This window comes from Budorcas taxicolor, chromosome 18, assembly GCF_023091745.1.
Source record: "Budorcas taxicolor isolate Tak-1 chromosome 18, Takin1.1, whole genome shotgun sequence".
NCBI classification, from domain to species: Eukaryota; Metazoa; Chordata; class Mammalia; order Artiodactyla; family Bovidae; genus Budorcas; species Budorcas taxicolor.
This window is the reverse complement of record NC_068927.1, coordinates 57,357,166-57,380,693: the sequence shown is the minus strand read 5'-3', so window position 1 is coordinate 57,380,693 and position 23,528 is coordinate 57,357,166. Positions and strand designations below refer to the sequence as shown.

The following is a 23,528-nucleotide window of genomic DNA, read 5'->3' as shown; positions in this document are numbered from 1 at the left end:
GGGGACTGGGCTCTGACCAGGACGTCCGTGCTGGCCACCGAGCTGAGGGTGAGGTACTCGACAGCCCGCTGCTGGAGCTCCACGTCGGCGTTGCGCAGCTGGGAGCCGGCCCGCAGCACGCCCTGGATGGTGGCCTTGGTCTCCGGGAAGAGGTTGATGAACTTGATGTAGGTGGAGAGCAGCAGGGCCCGCGTGGCCACGCTGCACAGGTGGAACTTGGAGTGCAGCAGGGAGAACTGCACTGGGGGGCTGCGGGAGTGGGCGGATGTCGGTGGGCGGCGCCTCCACTGCCCTCTCCTAGAAGCCCCCGCAGGAGGTGCCCCCTCCCTCAGGGGGACCCTTTCTAGGACCCCAGGTGGGCCCTGGAGCCTCAGACCCTCACCTGGAGCGGGGGTCCCCAGCAATCAGGTTCCCAAACTCCCCAAGGATGTAGCCGCCGACCTTCACCATGTTCTCATGGCAGGCGGGCGCCTGGAGCGCCTGCAGGCGGGGACAGCGGTGAGCATCAGCATCCTGGCTCAGGAGCGCTCAGCATGCGCCAGGCGCTCCACTGAGCCCTTGACTCCTATTAACTCCAGAAGCCTGGTGACTGCTGTGGGTGGGTTTACAGCTGGGGAAACTGAGGCATGGAGCAGGTAAATGACTGAACTGAGCTCACACGGGGAATAAAACGGAGCTGAATGGGCCCTCTTGTCTGGGGTGGAAGGAGTGGAAACTGGCGGAACTCAGGGACCAGTGACTACACACCAGGCATCCTATGCCCTGCTGACCTTCACGTTGGCCCGTGGTGGCCCAGCCCCTCTGAGGATGAGGCCTGAGCCAGCTGGCCCCACAACCCCAGCTGTCCTGGCTCTGCCCTGATGCCCCATCATGGGGTGGGACAGGGGCGCTGACCTCAAAGACGGTCTTGGCAGCGTAGCCCTGCACGTCGTCGCGGTTGGTGACGATCTGCAGCACGCGGTACCACACCTCCTCGCTCACGTAGTCGCCCGCGATGCGGATGAGGTTCAGGATGGTGTCCACGTACCAGCTGTAGTCCACGGCGTACTTCTCAGCCAGGATGGCCACCTTCAGGACCTGCCGGCCGGAGGGAAGGTAGGGCGTGCATGTGTGCCCCAGACAGGGCAGGTGGGGTGTGGACTTGCCACGTCTGGGCTCGGCAGGTCCCCACCTGGAGACCCTGGAATCTGGGTGCCTGGCCCCTCCCAGGACTCACGATCTCTTCACGAATGGCGTAGTCGGCCGTCTCCAGGTACCGCAGCATCTCTGACACGATCTGTTTGGCGTTGCTCCGGTCACACATGGCGTAGAGGAGGTCAGCCGCCCGCTGCCGCACACTGACGTCCCGTTCCGTCTGAGGAAGCGGAGCAGGTAGAGCGTGCTCTAGGCCCCCTTCTGGCCTGGGCTGGCCACCCAGGGCCACTGGGTCCCCAAGCCGCTCCGAGGGAGCAGAGGAGCACAGGCCAGGTCAGAGTGGCCGGGACAGGCTCCCAGAGGTCGCACCTTGAGGGCGTTGATGACGGTGTCGATGTGTGTCTTGACCGCCTCGTGGGAGAACTCGGAGCTGGCCAGCGTGCACATGCTCTCCAGGGCCAGGTAGCGCAGGTTGGTCTCCCGGTGCTGCAGGAACTGGCCCAGCTGGTTACAGGCCCGAACCAGGAGGTTGGGCTCACTGCCGGCGCGAGCGGGAGAGATGGGGGCGGTGAGGACACACAGCTGACATGAGGAGACGCAGGACTGGCCCCAGCCGACGCATCTCGCCTCCCCCTCAGGACCCCGCTCTGAGCTCCTGCCCTGTTCCAGTCACAGCCATGCCCGGGGACCCGACACCTGGGCCGTCCAGCCCAGATGCGGAGAGCCAGGAATTCTGCCCCGCAGAAGGGGCCCAGCACCTGCGAGTCACGGCAACCCTCCAGAACCACATCACCCTCCTACCTCAAAGTCACGTTCCCAGACCCCGTCCCCTAGGACCCGGGAGTCTGGCCCCCGCAGGCACCTGTCGTAGTGGATAATGAGGCTGATGGTCTCGAAGAGGATGGCGTTCTTGGCATTGGAGTGCTGGACCTTCTTGGATTTGGGCGGCTCCTGGGCCTTGTTGAGCACGGTCTCCAGGCACTCCACCAGCCGCCCCTTGACGGCCGCGTCCTCTGAGGAAACAGAGGGCGTGCCCCGGGTTGAGCTCCCTGTAGGGCCGGACCCCCTGCCAGGGGGCAGGGGCCACGCCATGGCCCCTGTCCTCCAGAGGAAGAGGGTGGGCCCAGCAGCTTTAGGCTGGGGTCTTGACTCCCCCAAGCCCTTCTGGGGTCCCCAGGCCACACAGGGAAGCTGACAGAGGACAGCACCCCAGACCTGGGCTCTCGTCCTGCTCTGTTCTGATTCTGCTGGGCCAGAGGTGGCACTCTGGAAGACCCTCTTTCCTCTCGCTGCAGCACCCAGGCCCTCTAGGAGTCTCACAGAGAAAAGACAGTCCCAGGAACCCTCCTCAGAGATACCTCCAAACCCAGCCCTTCCCAAGGAGGGGTCTGAGCGCCTGAGACAGCTGCCAACCAGGAGCTCACAAAACCTGGAGAACCACCATTCCCTTGCCTGTGAGGTGACCCCAAGTGGACAGAACAGCTGGCAACTGTTCTAGCAAAGAATGCAGCACCCAGATCTATCAGAAAATTCACGAGACAGAAAACCAGCTAAAGGACCCAGGGAGCGATCAGCTGAATCCAGAACGTTCCACATACCGCAACACAAAACTCCCGCTTTTTAAAAAACAGGCCGTGGGAGGCACAGCTATTCCAGATGTGGGGCAAAAAATGACAGACATAATCGTAGTTAACTTGCAGTCCTGGACTGTATTTTTTAAGCCCGCCCTGGGCACATCCCAAGATTATGAGGTGGGGCTTAGGCTCTAGCTGTACCTTTTCTTAAGGGGTGAGCAAAGCAGCCCAGCTTGGGAAGAGCCTGCCCCAGGCACTCACAACAAAATGCATCCCTGGCTTTCACAGGCTGAGAAGGGCCTCTGTGTCACATTCCTCACACACTCTGCTACAGTGTGTGCACGCCGGCTGCAAGATTCAGGGCCGTGCACCAGCCACCAGCCCCAGCGGGTGCCCAGCACCCTGGCTGAGTCGAAGGGCACCGTTTCTCAAGCACCTACTATGTGCCGAGCGCCTCAGCACAGGTCTGCTCTGTGAGGTCAGACAGCCGAGGATCGGGACGTTCCGGGGGAACCCGGCCCATGTGGCAGAGGGAAGGGGTTACGTGCATGGACTCAGGGGTCAGGCTCTGCTCTTTGTCACTGCCCAGGGCCTGGAAAGATGCCTCATCTCCAAGCCCCCATTTCCAAGACGGCTGCCCCTCGCCAGCTCTGCGGGAGCGGCTGACCACCCTGGTACAGCACCTGCTCACTGCAGGCCCTTCGTCCACACCAGCGCTCATGACCACAAGCACTGAGGGCGTAAAAACCCCTAACAGAGCTATGCTGACTCCCACCACACAGCCTGGGGTTACCCTTTGATCTGCTGGGCAAGGCCCCCCTCCAAGCCTCAGTTTCCTCATCTGTAAGAGAGAGGTGACAAGAGCCCCAACGTTCCAGGGCCGGGGCGTGAGTCTGGCTTTACAGGGCCCCTGGCCCACGGCAGGGGAATCAACGGCCATCTGTCCATTCCCTGGGCTGGAGGGCTCCCTGCTGCAGGTGCCCCCCACTCCGGCCCCTCCCTGCCTCGACAACATACTCGTCCCAGAGCCTAAGCGGGCCCGTGGGCTCAGCACTGCCCCCACTGCAGCCTCAGATCAGGGGCTGCAGACACCAGGCCCGCCTCTGGGAAATCTGGGCACAGACCCCTGGCGCCCCACCCCCTGGCCAGCCTCGGGGCCAGAGGCCCCCAGGCCCCGGCCCATGTGAGCTTGTTGGTACCTGGTGGCGGGTAGCACTGCAGCAGCCGCAGGAGCTTCACGGAGAGCCAGGGCGCTGGCACGAAGTAGTAGGTGTAGTCCTGGAGGTCAGTGGAGGCCGAGGAGACGATCTGGGGGCAGAGAGGGATGGGCAGGGGCATGGGGAGGGGCGGCTGTCACAGCATGAACCTTTATGGAGCAGAAACTGGAGGCTCAGGGAGGGTGGTGAGGAAGCCTTGGGGACACAGAGTCTGACCGGGTGGATCTAAGCCCAAGCTAGGACTGGCCGATTTTTCCAAGTAAAGCTGGTGTTGAGTGGGCAGGGAATCTTGGCCAATCAATCCCCTTCTGTGAACGCCTGATGCCAACTCGGCACCTCACAACACCCTGGGCCACCTCCACTAGCAGCTGGACCTCACCAGCTCCCTGGAGCGCGCTCCCTTGTGGCTCTCCTCCAACACCGGAAGCTACTCAGAAACAGGAACTGAATCTGACCCTTTCCCGGGTCCCTGGGCCTACCACACAGTCAGACAAGAGAAGGGCTCAGCGAAGGGGTGGGGGAATTAGTGAAAGAGTGTGTGACTTTATTATCCTCACGGCAAACTCCTATGCAACCGTGAAAACCCCTTCTCCAGGAGGCAAGCCTCATCCTGCTCTGAGCCCCCTCCATGATAGTAGCTGCCCCTCCTCCACTGTCACTGTCTGTGTCTCTCCTACCAAGCATGGCCCACAGGAGTATTCAAATGTGTGGTGAATGAATGAAAAATGTGGTTGAATAAATGAGCTGATGTTTTGTTCTCTTTGATTGAGAACCCAGGCCTCTCTTTACCTGTTCAGGAAATGTTTTTATTTACTCCAAGTTTCAACTCAGGCAAGGATCACCTCCACCAGGAAGCCTTCCTGGACATATAGGCTGGGTGGAGTGCCTTCTTTGGCGGCCTACAATGTCCTTGCTATCTCCACGACCATACACACTGTCCCTTTTATGATCATCTGTGCCTGCGTCGGCCTGTCCTGCAACGCATCCCTCCTCCCCCTCCTCCGACCAGGACAGGAAGCCCCTGAAGGCAGGGTCTCATTCATCTGTGTCTCAGTGTCAGCCCGCACAGAGCTGGGCACAGAAGCAGCCTCAGGGCATGCGCCCAGGATAGGGCCGAAGGTGGTGAGGAGCAGAAAGGAGGGAAAGAAAGACGCATGAGAAGGAGAAGCAGGAGAAGCAGTGGGAGGAAACGAGGGCGCAAGAGGGAGGGGGACAGGAGAGCAACCTCCCTTGCTGGGAGCTCCCGGAGCACTGGGCCCTGTGCTCACACTCTGTACAGGTTAACTCACAGCAGCTATGCTGTGAGGCAGGCTCCTGGAATCATCCTGTCAAACAGATGAGGCCAACGAGGCCCAGAGAGGTGACACCACTTGCCTAGGGCCACACAGCCAGGGAGTGGCCGGGCAGGGATGAACTCCGCTCTGAGCCTGCGTTCTTAACTGCCGGGCTGGGTGGTCTCTCAGGGAGAGCGAGGGGGGACCAGAGGGGTGCCCTGGCGACAGGCACACCAGGGCCACCTTCCCATAGTCAGCACGGACACCACACCTACCCGGCTCAGGCGTGACACAGCCAGGGAGACGCACGTCTTGAAGTCATCCGGGTTCTTCTTGCAGAGACAGGTGATGAGGCTGACAGCAGCTGTGACTACGCCCTGGGGGGGCAGGACAGAGGCAGCTCAGGGCCCTCGGGGGACTGGGGCATCGGGGAGGGACAGCGGTCTGCATCTCTACGCTGGCTGGGCAGGCGCTGGGACACGGGGGCCACACTGGGTATCAGAAACAGGGGCTGGATGTTCCCTGAGGGGCGGGGTGAGTGATGGATGCTGGGGACACTGGACAGGACCCCGGGCAGCCAGGAGGATGTGGTGTCGCAGACAGAGACAGGGGGCCTCAGGCGCCCGTGGGTGCCCAGGGTGGGACAGGGGCCTCACCATGTGCTGGTCGTTGAGCAGGTGCACCACGCGGGCCGTCCACTCGCCCATGGGCACCAGGTCGGGCGAGGCCTTGTAGAGCCGCAGCAGGCACAGGGCTGCGCTCTGCTTCACGCTGTCCATGCTGTCCCTGCGGGCACAGAGTGGGGTGGGGGGTGCTCAGTGCGACCCCAGCCCTGCACCCCCTCCTCCTCTCACCCCTCCTGGGAAGGGTGTCCAGTGAGAGGTGGCAAGAGACTCCCAGGAACCCTCTGAGGCTGCCCCCACTGCCCACCAGGCCTCCGTCTCTTCCTCTGCAAAATGGGTTGCATCTCAGTAACCTCACGGGGTCACAGGCAGGGCAAGTGTGGCTCTGCGCCTTCAGTCAGTCACCGCCTGCTTATCTGAGCAGCTACTGGGCGCCGGGCACTCCTGTCGGCACTGTGGACCGTGTGTGCGTGCTCAGTAGCTCAGTCACGTCTGACTCTTTGCAACTCTGTGGACTGTAGCCCACCAGACTCTGTCCATGGGATTTTCCGGGCAAGAATACTGGGCAGAGTGGTGGGCAAATTGCTCCGAACTGTGTCCTCAGAGAGCTTATGTTCTTACCAGGGCAGCCCCATCCTACAACAGATACCGTCTGGGTTCAGCGCTCCAGGGCCAGGTAGCGCAGGAGCTCTGGGGATGGTGTTTAGCACGAAAGCCTCACTGATAAGGCACCGGGTGAACAGAAAACTCCGAGAAAACACTAAAAATCTACACAGATGCTCCCAGCAGAGCCAAGAGCCTATGGAGGCCCCGAGCCAGGTGGGCCTGTGTGTGGAGAAGCCCCGAGGAGGCTTGGCGCCCCCTACAGTCTCTAGGCTATCTGAATCTTAGGATCAAGCTCTTTCATTGATTCCTGTATCTTCTTAGCTGTCATCTGTTCGAACACTGCCTCTGTTACAATTCTCTCCCTTTTCTCTTCCTAGAACTCTAAACGGTGTTGTTAGACTGTATCTCCCTTGACTCTTAGCCTCTCTTAAATTTTTCCATCTCTTTGCTTCTCTGGGCTGTATTCTGATTAACGTATCCAGTTCCTCTGCCTATTTCCAATCCCTGCTTTGGTTCTGTCTACTCTGCTGCTAAACTAAAACACTTATTTTCTTTATGAAAACTCCCAATTCTTTTTTTGGCTGTATCACGTGGCTTGTGAGATCTTAGTTCCCTGACCAGGGATTGAACCTGGGCCCTCGGCAGTGACAATGCTGAGTTCTAGCCACTGGACCACCACGGAATTCCCTGAAAACGCCAATTCAACTGTTATTTTCCGTTTTCTTTTTGCTGGCTCTCCTTCATGGCGCCTTGAAGCCTGCATTTAGTGATTTTCAACCGTGAGCTTCTCATATAACCTGGAGCTTCATCTAGGGAAATCATAGAGGCTTGTGGTGAAGGTGGCTTTCTCCAGAAAGACTTGTTTGCGTCTGTCAGGCACTAGGGTACTAGCAGTATGTATCACTTTAAACTAAAGCTTGGCTTACGGATCTATGGATGATCCAGGAAAGGGAAAATCAGGCTGAAAACCAGTGTTGTGGCCTGTTTCATGCCAAGACTTGAAAGGGTAACTCTGCCTATAGTCCCTGAGGGGATTTATTTCTAGGTCACCCTCACTTTGAAGTGTGGCCTCTGGAGCCTCTGCTTGAACAAGTTTCGTCTTCTGTTCCCAGAGGCTGCAGGGCCCCAAAACCAATATCCAGGTTCACCCAGTTCAGCAAATGCCCTAAGCAAAATCCATTTCAAAACAGCGATGGTTTTACCTGCTCAAAACACACCAATTGCTTCCCATTTCGATCAGAATAAAATTCAAACACCACTATGGAAAAACCCAAGTGAACTTTTTGGCCAGCTCAATACAAAGCTCATGCCTACCCGGGCCTTTGCACTTACTGCTCCTTTTGCTTGGAACACTTTCTCCAATACTTCTAATTGTCGTCTCCTCCTCATTCTAGCCTCCAGTTACATGGCACCTCCGTGAAAACACCCCCCCTGATGAGTCTGATCTAAGTAGCCATCCCCACGTCCTGCCACCTGTTTTGCTTTCTTCAGTGTAGCTGTCACTGTCTGAACTCAACTCACTTCTCTGCCTATGTGTTTGCTCTTTGGAGCCCTTCTCAGATGCCAGCTCCCTGAGGGTGGGGACAACTGTTCCCCCAGCTCCCTCCTGCCTCCCAACGCCCAGAACAGAGCCCGGGACTTTGCAGGTACTCAAGAAATAATTGCTCAACGCCCTCCTGCTTTAGAAAGATCACAGGCTGATCACTGACCTTCACGCCTTTCCTTTTTCCACAGCCAACTCCTCCTCCTCACCCAGGTCTCAACCTAATGCCACTTCCTCTGAGAAGCCCTCCGACCCCCAGCCTAGTTCAGATGCTCCCACTAAATGCCCTTAGGCTCCTGTGCCCCACAGCAGGGTTCTGAGAGGAAGTAATACGTTTCATCCTGCAATTATTCAATCAATGTTTATCTCCCACCTCTGGACTGTGAACACCAGGAGGATGATGAGCGTGTCTGCCTCTGGTCATGGCTACGTCCCCAGCAACGAGCACCGCGCCTCACACATAGATGCCCAACAGATGATTGTTGAATGAATGAATGGAAAAGGGGCAAAAGTTCTGGAAGGCTGTCACCGACATACTTTAAAGTCACTGTCTCTTCTTTACCGGATGTTAAAGGTCAATCAGAAATTTTGCAAGTTTTATCACATTCAGTGATAGCCCCTTCATTCCTGTGAGCAAAAAGTCATTTAATTCATTTTGCAAGATGGCTACCCACTCCAGTATCCTTGCTGGAGAATTCCACGGACAGAGGAGCCTGGCGGGCTACAGTCCACAGTGTCCCAAAGAGTCAGACATGACTGAGCAACTAACACTATCATTATATTTATTTCGAGTGTTTCTCATTACTAGACCTGTGCTTCCTATTATTTTTATAAAAAGGTTATTTCACTCCCTTCGTATTGGTTTATCTTACACCACATGGTAACCAAGGTTGTATGAGAGTCAAAGGAAAATGCCTAAGAAACTCTCCAAGCCTTTCAACTGCTTCTTATTTGGGACAATACATTTTTCTAGTTCTTACCAAGAATAGTAAGTTACTAATAAATAGCAACAAATTTCTACTTTTTTTAACTGTACTTTTGACCTTATTTTTTCTTACGGTACATAAACAGTAATATATAAATATGAAAAAAAGAAAGGCCAGTTAGACAGACACCCCACTGGCTTTCCTTACAAGGCCGAGTTGGACTGGCGAGATGACAGGAGGCAGGCATGGGGCTGTCGCCAAGCCCAGCACAACCCCCACGTCCCGGCTGGGAGACCTGGGCAGGTGACGCAGCCTCTCGGACCCTCAAGCTGGGCTGGGGCTCGTCTAGCCCGCCCCACCAGCGGGGTCCCCAGTGCCTCACCCGGCCACCAAGATGCGAGGGATGTCCGCGGCGAAGGCCTCGCCCATCTCGCGGCTGCCCACGTTGGCGATGCAGTGCAGGGCCAGGCACATGAAGGTGGGGTTGCGGCTGGCCAGGTCGTTCTTGATGGCGTTGTTGATGAGCCGGATCAGCTCGGAGTTGGAGTTCACCAGCACCGAGATGAACAGGTAACCCTGGGCAGCGGGAAGGAGGTAGGGGGCTCATGGCTAAATGACCCCCAGCCCTGCAGTCTACATTTCTGGCTCCTCCTGACTCAGACCCAGGGGTCCGGCCCCCAGCCCCTCCCAGCTCAGACCCAGGGGTCCGGCCCCCAGCCCCTCCCAGCTCAGACCCAGGGGTCCGGCCCCCAGCCCCTCCTCCCCCAGACCCAGGGGTCCGGCCCCCAGCCCCTCCTCCCCCAGACCCAGGGGTCCGGCCCCCAGCCCCTCCTCCCCCAGACCCAGGGTCCAAGTCCCCAGCCCCTCCTCCCCCAGACCCAGGGTCCAAGTCCCCAGCCCCTCCTCCCCTAGACCCAGCGGTCCACGCCCCCAGCCCCTCCCCCCTCAGACCCAGGGGTCCAGACTCCAGCCCCTCCCCCCTCAGACCCAGGGGTCCGGCTCCCAGCCCCTCCTCCCCCAGACCCAGGGGTCCAGACTCCAGCCCCTCCTCCCCCAGACCCAGGGGTCCAAGTCCCCAGCCCCTCCCCCCTCAGACCCAGGGGTCCAGCCCACAGCCCCCCCCCCTCAGACCCAGGGGTCCGGCTCCCAGCCCCTCCCGACTCAGACCCAGGGGTCCGGCTCCCAGCCCCTCCTCCCCAAGACCCAGGGGTCCAGACCCCCAGCCCCTCCCGACTCAGACCCAGAGTTCCAGGCCCCCCGGCCCCTCCCTCAGACCCAGGGGTCCAGCCCCCAGCTCCTCCTCCCCAGACTCACAATCTGCTTCTCCGTGTACTTGTTGGAGCTCAGCAGGTTCACGGCCTCCATGTGCCCAAAGTCGATGTCGTGGCCAAGCAGGAAGATGAAGAGCAGTTTACACACATACTTTTTCTTGCTGTAGCCGTCCAAGGCCTTGTCCCCTGGGGTCAGAGGAAGGAGGACGGGGCGGCAAAAGTGAGAAAGGATTATACTTACAAGTCTCGGGTATTCCAGCTCCCGGCCCGCTCCTTCCGCAGACCCAGGAGACAGGCCCCCAGCCTACCCTTGAACTTGGAGCGGATGTTGGCCAGTTCCTTGTTGATTCTCTTAATCTCCGCCTCCTTGCTCTTACCTGGGGAGGAGAAGGCAGGGCAGGTGAGCAGGGTCCCAGAGAGCTGAGCTGCCTGCCCTCACTTTCCGGGGCCAGGACCCTCCCAGGCAGAAGGGAGGATTCTCTCTATGCTGGGGTCCTGGTCTGGGGGCTGAAGTCAGGCCTGGAACTCCATCTCTGTATGGGACCTTCAGGGAGGTAAGAACCTTCGCTCAGGGGTCCCTACCACCCAGAGGAAAAGCCTGGCACACACTCTGAAGCTATCCCTGACCCCCTCCCTTCTTCCTCCTCCTGTTCCCGTCGCATCCATGGCTCTGCACCAGCCCCCAGCTGAAATAAGCCCCTGGCAGAGAATGTGTGATGAATGAATGAGTGAAGAGATCGGCTGCCCTCAAGCCGACCCCTGGGGCCCTCAACCCCACATCCTCACTGACCTCAGCATCTCCTGAAAACCTCCTCTGCCCTCAGCTTCCTTATTTTACTCACTCACTAGGCCTTGTGTCCTGAGCTCCCCGCTGCCCTCCTCTGCCGCCAACTGGTCCCTCCTCCCAATCTGCCAGTTCTCTCCATACCCTATGCCACCCCCGAAGCCTGGCCCACAGACCCACTTCCTCCTTCCCCGCTACACGTCTGTCTGCAACATCCCCACTCTTCTGATGAGACCCACCCAGAGGCGAACTCGAGAGGGCCTCCCCGGGCCCCACAAGCCTCTGTGCTCCTTGATGCCCAGGAGACCCCATCAGACTATGATCCGACTGGACAGTGACCCGGTCTCGGCCGCCCTCACCGCCAGCTGTGTCCCTCCTCCAGCCTCCCAGTCCCACTCGAGCCAGACTTCACCATCGCACCCTTGGCAGGCTTCAGCACTCACTCAGCTCCTCCGAGCAGAGAAACCTGGGTGTCCTCACCCCTCACTCAAGTCGTCGCCACGTCCTCTGTTTGACCTTCAGAACATGAGCCCAGACAACTTCCACCATGACCATCTTGTCCAGACCCCATGCCCGCCCACCTGGATCACTGCAGCAGCCTCCCAGGGTGGGGACTCCACCCCGGGGCCAGCAAGCCCTCTGGCCCTGCCCTGGTCACCCCTCACATCTCGCTGTGTGTCCAGCCTGGCGGGCCTCCGCCAGTTCCAGGGCCATTCCAACACCCTCCCACCTCCAGGGCCTTTGCACCTGCTATGCCCATCTGTCCAGTTCTCATCTCGTCATTTGGGTCTCAGCTCTTGTCATCTCCTCCACGTGGCCTTTCCTGGCCAGTTCTTTCTTTATTTATTTTTTTCTGGCCAGTTCTTTAAAGGCAATGCTTTATTCTTCAGTTTCCTCATTTTATAAAATGTCCTCCCTGGCACATGTCACATTGCATAACCATTTATCTCTACTGTCAAACCTCGGTTCCCTCTTCATTACAAGTCATCATGAGGGAGTTTCTAGAACAGTGCCCAGCATATAGCAGGTGCTTAATAGATGTCTGGTCAGGACTTCCCTGGTGGTCTAGTGGCCAAGGCTCCAAGCTCCCAATGCAGGGGGCCTGGGTTTGGTCCCTGGTCAGGGAACCAGATCCCACATGCTGCAACTAAGACCTGGTACAGTCAAATAAATAAAAATAAATATCATAAACAATAAAAATAAACGACTAGTCATCTGAAGGGTGGAGACTGCTCTGACCCATGGCTTGTGCCAAGGCAACAAGGAGGTTCAAATGAATGAATGAATGAAGGAGCAAGTAAGAGTATGTCCTCTCCTTCTCTTTAGAAATCCTGCCTCACCAACTACTCCCAACTTCCAGGGATGCTCCCATAAGCCCCACTTCAGCTATCAACTCCTTCAGGAAGCCCCCTTTGATTAGCACCTCCTGATCAGTTCTAAGCAGATGCTACAGCTGCCTTGTGCAATATGGCAGCTGTCAGCCAGGCAGCTCTCGAGCACCTGAAAGGTGGCTGTTCTCAACTGAAATGAGTGGCAAAGACACATTTAGAAGACTCAGTGTCAGGGAAGAAAAGGAATGTAAACTATCTTATCACAAAGTTTAAAATATTAATTAGTTGTTGTTGTTCAGTTGTTAAGTTGTATCCGACTCTTTACAACGCCATGGACTGCAGCACATCAGGCTTCCCTGTCCTTCAACTATCTCGGGGAATTTGCTCACACTCATGTCCATTGAGTCAGTGATGCCATCCAACCATCTCATCCTCTATCACCTCCTTCTCCTGCCCTCAATCTTTCCCAACATCAGCATCTTTTCTAATGAGTTGGCTCTTCGCATCAGGTGGCCAAACTTTCCTTTAGGACTGATTGGTTTGATCTCCTTGCAGTCCAAGGGACTCTTCTCAAGAGTCTTCTCCAAAACCACAGTTCGAAATCATCAATTCTTCAGAGCTCAACCTTCTTTATGGTCCAACTCTCACATCCATACATGACTACTGGAAAAACCACAGCTTCGACTAGACCAGCTTTTGTCAGCTATGTGATGTCTCTGCTTTTTAATACAGATATTTAGTTTTGCCATAGCTTTTCTTTCAAGGAGCAAGTGTCTTAATTTCATGGCTATGGTCACTGTCTGCAGTGATTTTGGAGCCCAAGAAAAAATCTGCCACTGTTTCCATTTCTTCCCCATCTATTTGCCATGAAGTAATGTGACCGGATGCCATGATCTTAGTTTTTTGGATGTTTACTTTTAAGCCAGCTTTTTCACTCTCCTCTTTCACCTTCATTAAGAGGGTCTTTAGTTCCGCTTCACTTTCTGCCATTAGGGTGGTTTTAAATGAAAAAAATATATATATAAATACTGATAACATGTTGAACTGATGCTTTCAAATTGTGGTGCTGGAGAAGACTCTTGAGAGTCCTGTGGACAGCAAGGAGATCAAACCAGTCAATCCTAAAGAAAATCAATCCTGAATATTCATTGGAGGGACTGATGCTGAAACTGAAGTTCCAATACTCTGGGCACTTGATGTGACGAGCTGACTCACTGGAAAAGACTCTGTTGCTGGGAAAGACTGAGGGCAGGAGGATAAGGGGGTGACAGAGGATGAGATGGTTGGATGGCATCACAGACTCGACATGAATTTCAGCAAATTCCAGGAGATGGCGGAGGACAAAGAAGCCTAGCATGCTGCAGCCCATGAAGTTGCAAAGAGTCGGACACGACTGAGTGACTGAACAAGACTGTATCAAGTTACATAAATACATTAAAATTAATTTGGCCCATTCCTTTCTGCTTTTTAACAAAAATGTGGCTCCCAAGGAAGTTAAAAACCACACATGCGGCTCACACTCTGGGTAGGACTGCTCTCAGGCTTTCCCGGGGCTCCCCGCACTGCCCAGGTCAGCGCTGCTGTGGTGTCTGGGTCTGCCCCGTCCCCAGACCACACTGGGAACCACCTGAGGGCTGGGCCACTTTTCTACTAATGACTCCATGTTTCACAGGCTTACTGAGTGGCTGCGCTCAGGAAAGACAAGATGTGAAAAAATTCCAAGTGCCTGAAGAGGTACAGGGACCCGCTCCCCGTCCTCAGGGAGGGAGGAGGGTCTCCGGGACCTAGGTGAAGGGCCGTGATGAGGCTGAACCGCCCTGTGTGGCCCCAGAGCCCATCTGACGCTTCATTTATTAATTACATGGTTCCTGAGCCCTGCGGGGCAGGCTGAGGAGGGCCACGCTGGGCACCCAGGACTAGAGATCCGGCACTTCTCAGCCTCCCCCAGGGCCTCCGGGCCCAGTGGGGCACAGGCTGCATACCCCCTGCCCACACCTGAGCAAGCTATGCATGGATGGAGGTCACGGGGGCACCCGTGGGGCCTTGCTGGTGGCTGCCAAGAGGACGGGACATTTGAGGAGGGCTGTGAAAGATGAGGTGAGTTCAGGCGCAGTTCACCAGGGAGAACTAAGCCACGCTGCCGAGGGCCCAGGGGAGGGTGGCCAGGGCGTCAGGACAGCGCCTCCTGATGCAGCAGGGGCGGGGACCAGCACCCACGCACGTGGTTCGCATGCTCCGTTCATTCTCCCAGGCTGTGCAACACTCACTCTAGTAAGTTGCCTTAAAGCTATTCTGTAGGTACCAGAAAAGAAAAAAAAAAAAATTTTTTTTATAAATGGACCACATACCACACAGTGGCTGCCTAACTTTTACCACAGGTAGATGGAAATCTGAATGGTAATTACATTTCCAACACTAGAGCCCTCTCCGGCCTTTGCTTACACCACTATTAAAAGCTCCAAGAAGCAGACAGAACTAACCGAGAGGGTTGGATGACTGAGCAGTGAGCAGGAGGTGCTGGGGAGCTGGGGATCTTTGTTCCCGCATCTGGGGGCCAGTTATGCAGCTGTGTTCGGCTGGGGAAAATTCATCAGATTTTGATGATGGCTTCATCAAAATTCATCACTTATGATCTGTGAGCTTTTTTATAGATACACTATATATATATACCTATAAGTGAATATATATTTGTATAGGAATATATATTAACATGTTTTTATAGTTAAGTATATCAATGACATAGAAGAGAATGTCAAACAGACACAGAAAATTTAAAGAATATTCAGGAATTCCTTGGGACTTCCCTGGTGGTCCAGTGGCTTAGACTCCACGCTCCCAACACAGAGTGACCAGGTTAGATACCTGGTCAGGGAACTAGATCCTGCTGGCCGCAACTAAAGATCCCATGAGCTGCCAGTAAGATGCAGCACAGCCAAATAAATAAACAAACATTAAGGGACTTACGCACGGTCCAGTGGTTAAGAATCCACCTTCCAATGCTGAGGACATGGGTTCAATCCCTGGTCGGGGAACTAAGAGGCGACATGCGGCAGAGCAACTAAGCCCACCCCAAAGCCTGCACGCCACAACTAAGACCCAACACAGCCAAATAAATACATAAAATTAAAAAAAAAAAAAAGAATTTATGATAGTCAGCTGGAGTGAATTATTCATTTATTATGCTATAGTTGGACATTTCACTCCTTTAATAAAACATATCAGTGGCTGCCATGTGTAAAAATTAAAAATAAGCTTTAAAAAATCTTTAAATTGTCCCCATCTATTTGATATTATCTTCTGGATCACCAATATACTTCCCTATAAAAAAAGAATACACAGAAAGAACAAAGCATCAGGTCTCCAAAAGAGAATGCTCTGTGGCCCTGAGGAAGGGCATTCTGGCAGAGCACATAACCTCTGCAAATATCTAGTGCCCGGGTGCCCAGAGACAGCACCTGGGTGCTGCTGAGGGTAGCGCATGGGAGAAAGGGGCTATAGGCATCTGTGACAGAACTGGGCTGCCGGAAGAAATTTTTCATCACTCAGGGCCAGCCTGCGACAGGAGGTGAGCTCCCTGTCACAGGAGGCATGTAAGCACTTCAGGGTTTTTTTTTAAAGAGATTTCTTTATCTTCAAACATTCCCTGGGTCAGGCTCAGACCCTGCTCTGCCCTGAGGATGCTCCCTGATTGGAGGGGAGGCTGATAGGGATAATGTGGAAAACTTTGACAGAGGCAAACACGGTGAGGGCTGGGAGGCTAGAATCAGATGGGAGGAAGAAAGCTTCCTGGTACCCAGCTCCTGGGATTTGAGGCTTCAAGGACAAGGCTGAAATGCACAAAGCAGCAATAAGGGGAGGTGTGCTTGGGGTACGAAGGTCAGCTTGTGTGAAAGCCCGGGGGCTAGCATAGCAGGTGGGGGTAGACTGCAGGGTTCCCTGCGGGTGCTGACCTCTTCTGCCTGCAGCGGTTGCTGTGAGGGCCCTGCAGTAGGGAACGAGGCCACCGGCTGGCTACAGGCCAGGGCAGGGGACTGCTGGACGCTCCAGATATACCAGGGGACTCCTGGCTGGGGGAGCTGCAGCTTCCCTGAACATGTAACCTGGGGCATCGGGGTGCAGCTGCCGCTGCCATCAAAGGGATCCTCACCAACCCTGACTGCCATGAGGGGACCGTCACGCTTTTACAGCAGTCAGGTAACCCAGGCACTATCCGGTGCCTCACTGCCAGGCCCTTCGGTGCTTTCCAGACAACTGCTGTTTACAGTACAAAGGAGCACATGTTTCTCTCTACTAGGATGTGCCCTGCTGTCTCCCACTCAAGTCCTAACAGCCCCGAGTCCTCAAAGAGGCTTCTGGGAGATGAGACTGTTGACTCTAGATCCCTGTGAAGTTCACAGCGTGCTGTCCCCGCTCCGCCCACTAGGGGAGCCACTGGCCACACGCGGCCACTAGGCACTCCAAACATGGCTGGTGCCTCTGAGGGACTGGATTCCTAATTTACTTGTAATAAGTTAAAAATTAAAAAATGATCCTCCACTCAGTTACCGGGAAAGTATGTTTGGAATGACTTGGACCCTTTTGTGAAGCTTCTTTTTAACCACAAGTTTTATAAACTATTCAGACAGAGCAAGTTATTTCCAATGAAAATGGAGCTTCCGAGTGGAGAAAGGAACATAAACTGTCTCATTAATCATTGAAAAAATATCGATTACACATGCAGATAATATTTGGGCCATCCCGGGGTAAAGGAAATAAAACATGTTAAAGTTAATTTCCCCAGTTTTACTTTTGTAATGTGACTCCTGGAAAATTAAAATGTCTATATGTGGAGGGACCTCGAGATTGTCATACTAAGTGAAGTAACAAATATATTAGAGAGACAAGTATCATATGATATTACTTATCTGTGGAATCTAAAAAAATGATACAAATGAACTTCTTTATGGAACAGAAACAGACTCACAGACATAAAAAACAAATTTAAGGTTACCAAAGGGGATAGTTGGGAAATTGGGAGGGATAAATTAGGAGGTTGGGATTAACATATACACACTACTATACATAGAAGAGATAAATAAGAACCTACTGTATACCACAAGAACTATACTCAATATCTTATAATATCCTAAAATGCAAAAGAACCTGAAAAAGGATATATGTGTGTGTGTGTGTGTGTGTGTGTATACAAAAACTCAATTAAAAAAACTGAGGTATAGTTAATTTCCAACTCATTGGAAAAGACTGATGCTAGGAAAGACTGATGGCAAAAGAAGGAAGGGGCAGAGGATGAGATGGTTAGATAGCATCACTGACTCAGTTCAGTCAGTCAGTTCAGTCGCTCAGTTGTGTCCGACTCTTTGCGACCCCATGGACTGAATAACAACAACTTTAAAAAACTGTACCTATGTGGATTGCCACATGAAAGCCCCGGGTTGGATGTTATCAAAGTCCTCAACGTCCCCAAGAGAGTTTTCTCCTTGAGCAACCAAGTCACACCCCATCATTCCCTGGCTTGAACTCAGCTGCAAAGACCTCCTGAACTGCTTCCCAATATATGAAGGGGGCATGTGCTGCTCTGTAAACCCTGGGCCTCTGCCTGGGAACACTGGTTCCCCAAGGGCAGGGGTGGGGGCCCAAGATCAGGGCCAGGGCCCAGGGCAGTCCTGACACAGCGCTCAGCTGCTTCAGTCGTGTCCGACTCTTTGCAACCCCACGGACTGTAGCCCGCCAGGCTCCCCTATCCATGGGATTCTCCAGGCAAGAATACTGGAGTGGGTTCCCATGCTCTCCTCCAGGGGATCTTCCTGACTCAGGGATCAAACCCGTGTCTCTTGCATCTCCTGCATTGGCAGGCAGGTTCTTTACCGCTAGCACCACCTGGGAAGCCCCTTGTCCTGACGCAGGTGAGGTGCTCAATGTGATTGTGGACCGAGGTCACAAGAAACACAGCGAGAGGGAGAAAGGGGGCTCAGGCCTGGATCTGTCTGTTGCCGGCATCAAGCCAGTTCCTTTAACACACTGATGCTGGAGCACCACCAAAGTGGGACTCATTCCTTCTGCTGAGTCAAATCCTATTCCTTCACCGTTCTGAATCTCTCCCTGGCTCCCATCTGGCCCAGTGTAAAAGCAAAGTCCTTACTGGATTCACTAGCTCCCTCTCTGACCACAGCTCCCACCCTCTCCCCACATTCCTATTCCTCAAGCACAGTCCTGCCTCAGGGCCTTTGCACAGGCTGTCTGTGCACCCAATAATGTCTTTTCCAGATTTCTATGGGCCAATTCACCCACCAAATTCTGCTCCAATGTCACCTTCTCAGAGAGAGAGATTCTGACCAGCCAATACCAGAGCGCCATCCCTGACCTTGTCCCTACACCCCTTCCTTGCTTTATTTTTTTCCCAGCACTCTGAACAGCTGAACACTGTATATTTACTTGTGTGTTGGTCCAGCTCCCCGCTAGAATGGGAGCACCACAGGGAAGGGGCTTTTGCTCACCACTGTGGTCTCATCACTTAGAAGAGTGTCTGGCACTCAGTCAGTGCTCACAAAGATAGATTTGTTCATTCATTCATTCAATCAGCAAATACCTCAAAAGGGCTCCCATAGGCCAGGCCCTGAAGAAGGTGGAACTGGGGGCCCAGGGAGAAATCAGACCGGGGCCTGTGTTCCAGGGTTTAGGGAAGACTGCCAAACAGGATGGGTCACAGTTTGTTGTGAAATGTGCCCCCTGGAGAGCTTGGGGCACTGCGACAGGCCAGCAACCCACTTCCCATCCATCACCTGCACTCTCCTCAGGCTTGGGGAGGGCTGGGGCCCTAGAGAGGAGGGAGCCCCGCCCCTGCCTTAGGGAGCTCCTGGCAGATAAGTGTCTGGAGGCCAGACTCCCCCTCCAGACAAGACAGGACCACGCCTTCAGGCCGGCCGGGCCTCACCCCTCCCTTCCTTATCTGCAGAATTTGCCCTTCCTGGCTCTTCTCCTCAAAGCCTGCCTTCATCCCCTTCTAGATCCTCCCCCCAGCTCCACTGTGCCAATCCTCCAGTAGGAGGCCTCCACTCTCCTCCTGTCCTCCACCTGCCCCCCAACCCTCCTCTTACCCTCACTCAGGTTTAAAACCCTCTCTAGTGCTCTCAGGACAAACACCATCCTGGCCTCTGCCCACCTCCCCGAGGTCAGATCGCATCCCTCTCTGCACCAGCTGTAACACAGACCTCAGAGAGTCTCGACAGGGCCTCAGGACCTTTGCACATGCTGTCCCTCTGCCTTCAGAGCTTGCCTCCCCTTCCTCTGGCCTGGCTAACTCCTCCACATTGTCTGGGGAATCCAGTAAGACAGCTCCTGTTCTCCCAACACTGTGGCCCTCTCCCTCACTGGACTCAGGACAGCTACAATCTTTTTTTTTCCCCACTTAAAAAAAAAAATTGGGGGACTTCCGTGGTGGTCTAGTGGCTAAAACTCCAAGCTCCCAACGCAAAGGGCCTGGGTTCAATCCCTGTTTGGGGAACTAGATTCCCCATGCTGCAACCAAGACCCAGTGCAGCCAAACAAATAATAAATACAAAATTTCTGATGAGAATAGGAAAGGAGCCAAGATAGGGCTTTTAAACAAGTCGACATCAATTCTGAAAGTAAATTTCACATGACTTTCTGAGGGGCAACAAGATATACCTCCCTGAATGCTTTGTAATATATTTAGATCTGACTTTATGCTACATAAAGAAAATAAATTTAATGTATCATCAAACAGTGGCATACGTGAAATAAGAGGATTTGCTGTATAGCACAGGGAACTATATTCAATCACAGTGGAAGAGAATATGTGAACAAAATACATATATGTATAACCGAATCACTTTGCTGTACACCTGAAACTAACACAATATTGTATATCAACTGTACTTCAGTCAAAGAAAAATTGAGCTACGATTCACATAGCACACAGCTCACCACTCGGCAGTGCCAATCAGGGTTTCTTTAGTAGATCCAAAGCGCTGTCCATCTATCACCACCATCTAACTCCAGAACATTCTCATTACCCCCTAAAGAAACCCTGTTCTCATTAGAAGTCACTCCACATTCCACCACCCCCTCGCCCTAGGCAGTCACTCAACCACTTTCTGATTCTCTGGATTTGCTGCTTCTGCACGTTTCATATCATGGAATCCTACAATATGTAGCCTCTTATGTCTGGCTTCTTTCCCTCAAAATGACGTTTTCGAGGTTCACTCATGCTGTGACCTCCACAGTCTTTCATTCTTTTTGATGGCTGAATAACATTCCATCGTGTGGGCGTCCACACTGTGTTTTTCCATCCATCTGCTGGTGGGCATCTGGGTTTGTTTGTGCTCTCTGGCTATGGATCATCAATGACGCTGTACGAACATCCATATACAAGTGTTTGGGAGACGGACAGCTGCAATTTTTATGCAGTTCCTGTCTCCCTCTGGGGCCGGGAGGTTCATGGGGGTACAGACAAGTCTGTCCTATCTACCACTGTGTTCCCAGCACCCACGATAAGGTTTGAAACATACCAGCCATGAAACATACACTCGATGAGAAAACCAAGGACAAGCGGCACCCTGATCCTCCAGTCCTGCCCCCAAGTCAGAGTATCTCCTCCATCCTCTGGCTTCCCTCTGGGGTCCAGCGGTGACACCCACTTGTTTTCTCTTTCCTTCCCCACCCCCACCATCCAATCCCTTTGGAGATCCTCCAAGATCTATCTCTAACCCAAACACTTCGCAGGGATTCCTTCCCACCCCAGTTGAGTAAATCACCATCTCACGCGGGGATGCCTGCAACAGCCCCCTTATTCTTTCCCTGCTTCCATTCCTACCTCCTTGGGTCTACTCTCTATCCAGCAGCCAGAGGAACTATTTTAAAACATCAATCAGATCCTGCCCCTCCCATGCTCAAAACCTTCCTGCCACTCTCGCTTCAGAGAAAGGCCAAGGTGCTCCCCATGGCCCACAAAGCCCTACCTGCTCCCTGTCTCTTCTCTGCCCAAATCTCCCACCTCTCCCACCCTCCCTTGCTTGGCTCCAACCACACAAGCCCACAAGCCCCCTCGCTCTTATCTGAATCCTCACCAAGTGTGCTACAACCTCAGGACCTTTGAACACACCATTCCGCTGCCTGGACCCCTCTTGCCTCCAAAATCTACACCACTTGCCCCTTCTCAATCCTGTTCCCTTCCCCCTCTTCCCGTCCTTATTTTTCTTCACAGCACTAGTCATCATCTGTAGTTCTCTGTGTTTATAATTTAATCTCCCTCCTGGCACGAGTGCTCCAAGGGACAGGGATTTCTGTTCACTGTGGTAGCCCTCGTCCCTAGAAGTGTCTGGCACACTGGATTGATCAAAACGCATTTGTCAAGTGAGAACAAATGAATGAACCTTCAGAGGCAAGATGTTCTGGTCAATGGAGTCAGCTGACAAGAAAATGGAGCCTTCAAGAGGTTGAATGACTTGCCAAGGGTCACAAGGTAGGTGTCAGAGGCAGTGCACACCTTCTTCTAACACCTGCCCTCCGCCACAGCCCACAACCCCTCAATGCTCCACCCCTTTCCTAACAAACAACCTCCCTCTGCCACTTGGTACCTAAGTTTCCACCCTTCTTGCTCGCTGAGCACCTACTATGTGCCAGATCATCCCATACCTGCTAAATTCTAAAATCCTCACTGGGCACTTGCAGAGGCCGCTCCTCAGATTCGGCCAAGTAACAAAAACAGGAGCCAAGACACCTTGTGCCTGGAATGTGTGAAACGCCTCACTCACATTCGGTTATCATCACAACCCCATCAGGAAGATGCCATCAGCAGTCCCTCCTGACAGATGAGGAAACCGAGAGGTGAAGTCCCTCATTCAAGGTCACAAGGCAAGGGGATGGGAGCAGTCAAACTCAAACCGAAGCCTGGCTGACCCCGGAGCCTGTGCGGATACAGCTTCTGAAGCTCTTGGCAGCTCCAAACACCAACACCCGCTCCCAAGAGCTGGGAGCTGACTTGGCGCCAGGCCTCCCATAGTCACGACCATTCTTCCTGCTGGTGAGGGGTGTCCCCATGTTGATGTGGTCAGAGGGGAGAGGGCTCCAGATTCAGGGCTGTCCTGCTCCCCGACCCATGACCCCTCTGGAACCAGGCTTCCCCCCATGCCCACCAGCTTTCCAGATCTCTTCCCCATGGATGTCTAAGGCCCCCCAGGCCCCTTCTTTGAGATCTGAGCTCTCTCCCTTCTGACACTTCCCCCAAGTCCCCACATTATAATGACCTCTCCTTTCCAGGCCCCCCAGCTCCCTGTTTCAGGTTCTCCCAAGACTCTCCATCTGCAGCGCTTCTCCGTGCTCCCCTCAGTAACCCCTCTAGCCCCTTCTCCACTGCCCGCCACGTCTCCTAAGCAATCCTCCATCCAGGAGCCCCTCTGTGCCTCACCAAGGTCCCAGAGAGTCTCCCTTGTTCCCATCTCTCCTCCCCAAATCCCTGGGACTTTCTATCATTCTCAAGTCCGCTCTATGAACCAGCTGAGCGCCTCCATGACCTGTCTAGCCCCTTGGCCTCTATGACACCCCCTCGCCCAGGCCCTCAAGCCCGATTCCTTTTAGGTTTCCTGTGTTTCGCGTCCTCCCAGTCCTCTCTGGCCTCCTCCTATTCTGCCTCTCCACAGGGTACCCCCACCCACCCTCCCACCCATGCACCTTCTTCCTTTTTCATCTACAACAGGGATCTCTCTAACCCTACCGCTAATATGATCCCCCAGCCTTCCTTCCACTCCCAGGGGACACCTCTAAGCCCTGTTCCCGGGACTTTACTAGTCTCCTCTATTAAGACCCTCCGCGATGCCTCTAACCACTCCGCGTCGTCACCTCCAGAAGCACACTATGACACCCTAACCCCCTCCATTCCCCCGAACCCACCCTTAAGTACCCCCCTCCGGTGGCCTCTCTCGCCTCTCACTCTATGGCCGCAATGGGTTTCTAATCCTTGGGCCCCTCTAACGACCCCCCCGAACCCTTCAATTTCACGCTCTCCCCCTTGCCCGATCTCCCCCGACCGCGCTCTCACAGTTCCGGATGTCGGAGATGAACACGGCGAGCCCCCGCATCCCATCGCCCTTGGACACGGCCGGCATGATGGCGGTGGCGTCGGCTCCAGGCCTGGCCGGGCAGGGCACGGCACGGCGGGGGCTGGCAGGCGGGGGGGAACCGGGAGGAAAGGACCCCAGAGCAGCGCTGAGAAGCCGAGCCGGCCGGG

The 23,528-nt window shown here is 54.3% G+C and overlaps 1 protein-coding gene across 1 annotated transcript in view; it reads right to left on the bottom strand.

Annotated features, from left to right (window-relative positions):
• AP2A1 (adaptor related protein complex 2 subunit alpha 1) overlaps positions 1-23,528 on the bottom strand; it is a 27,823-nt gene extending 4,295 nt beyond the window's left edge. The window contains exons 1-13 of the mRNA XM_052655316.1: positions 23,340-23,528; positions 10,477-10,545; positions 10,212-10,354; positions 9,280-9,473; positions 5,856-5,985; positions 5,475-5,576; positions 3,908-4,016; positions 1,997-2,147; positions 1,504-1,672; positions 1,217-1,354; positions 895-1,077; positions 383-480; positions 18-249 (exon numbers count right to left, since the gene is read on the bottom strand). Of these exons, the coding sequence (XP_052511276.1) occupies positions 18-249; positions 383-480; positions 895-1,077; positions 1,217-1,354; positions 1,504-1,672; positions 1,997-2,147; positions 3,908-4,016; positions 5,475-5,576; positions 5,856-5,985; positions 9,280-9,473; positions 10,212-10,354; positions 10,477-10,545; positions 23,340-23,406 (1,785 nt within the window). The 5' untranslated portion in view covers positions 23,407-23,528. The remainder of the gene's footprint in view (positions 1-17; positions 250-382; positions 481-894; positions 1,078-1,216; positions 1,355-1,503; positions 1,673-1,996; positions 2,148-3,907; positions 4,017-5,474; positions 5,577-5,855; positions 5,986-9,279; positions 9,474-10,211; positions 10,355-10,476; positions 10,546-23,339) is intronic.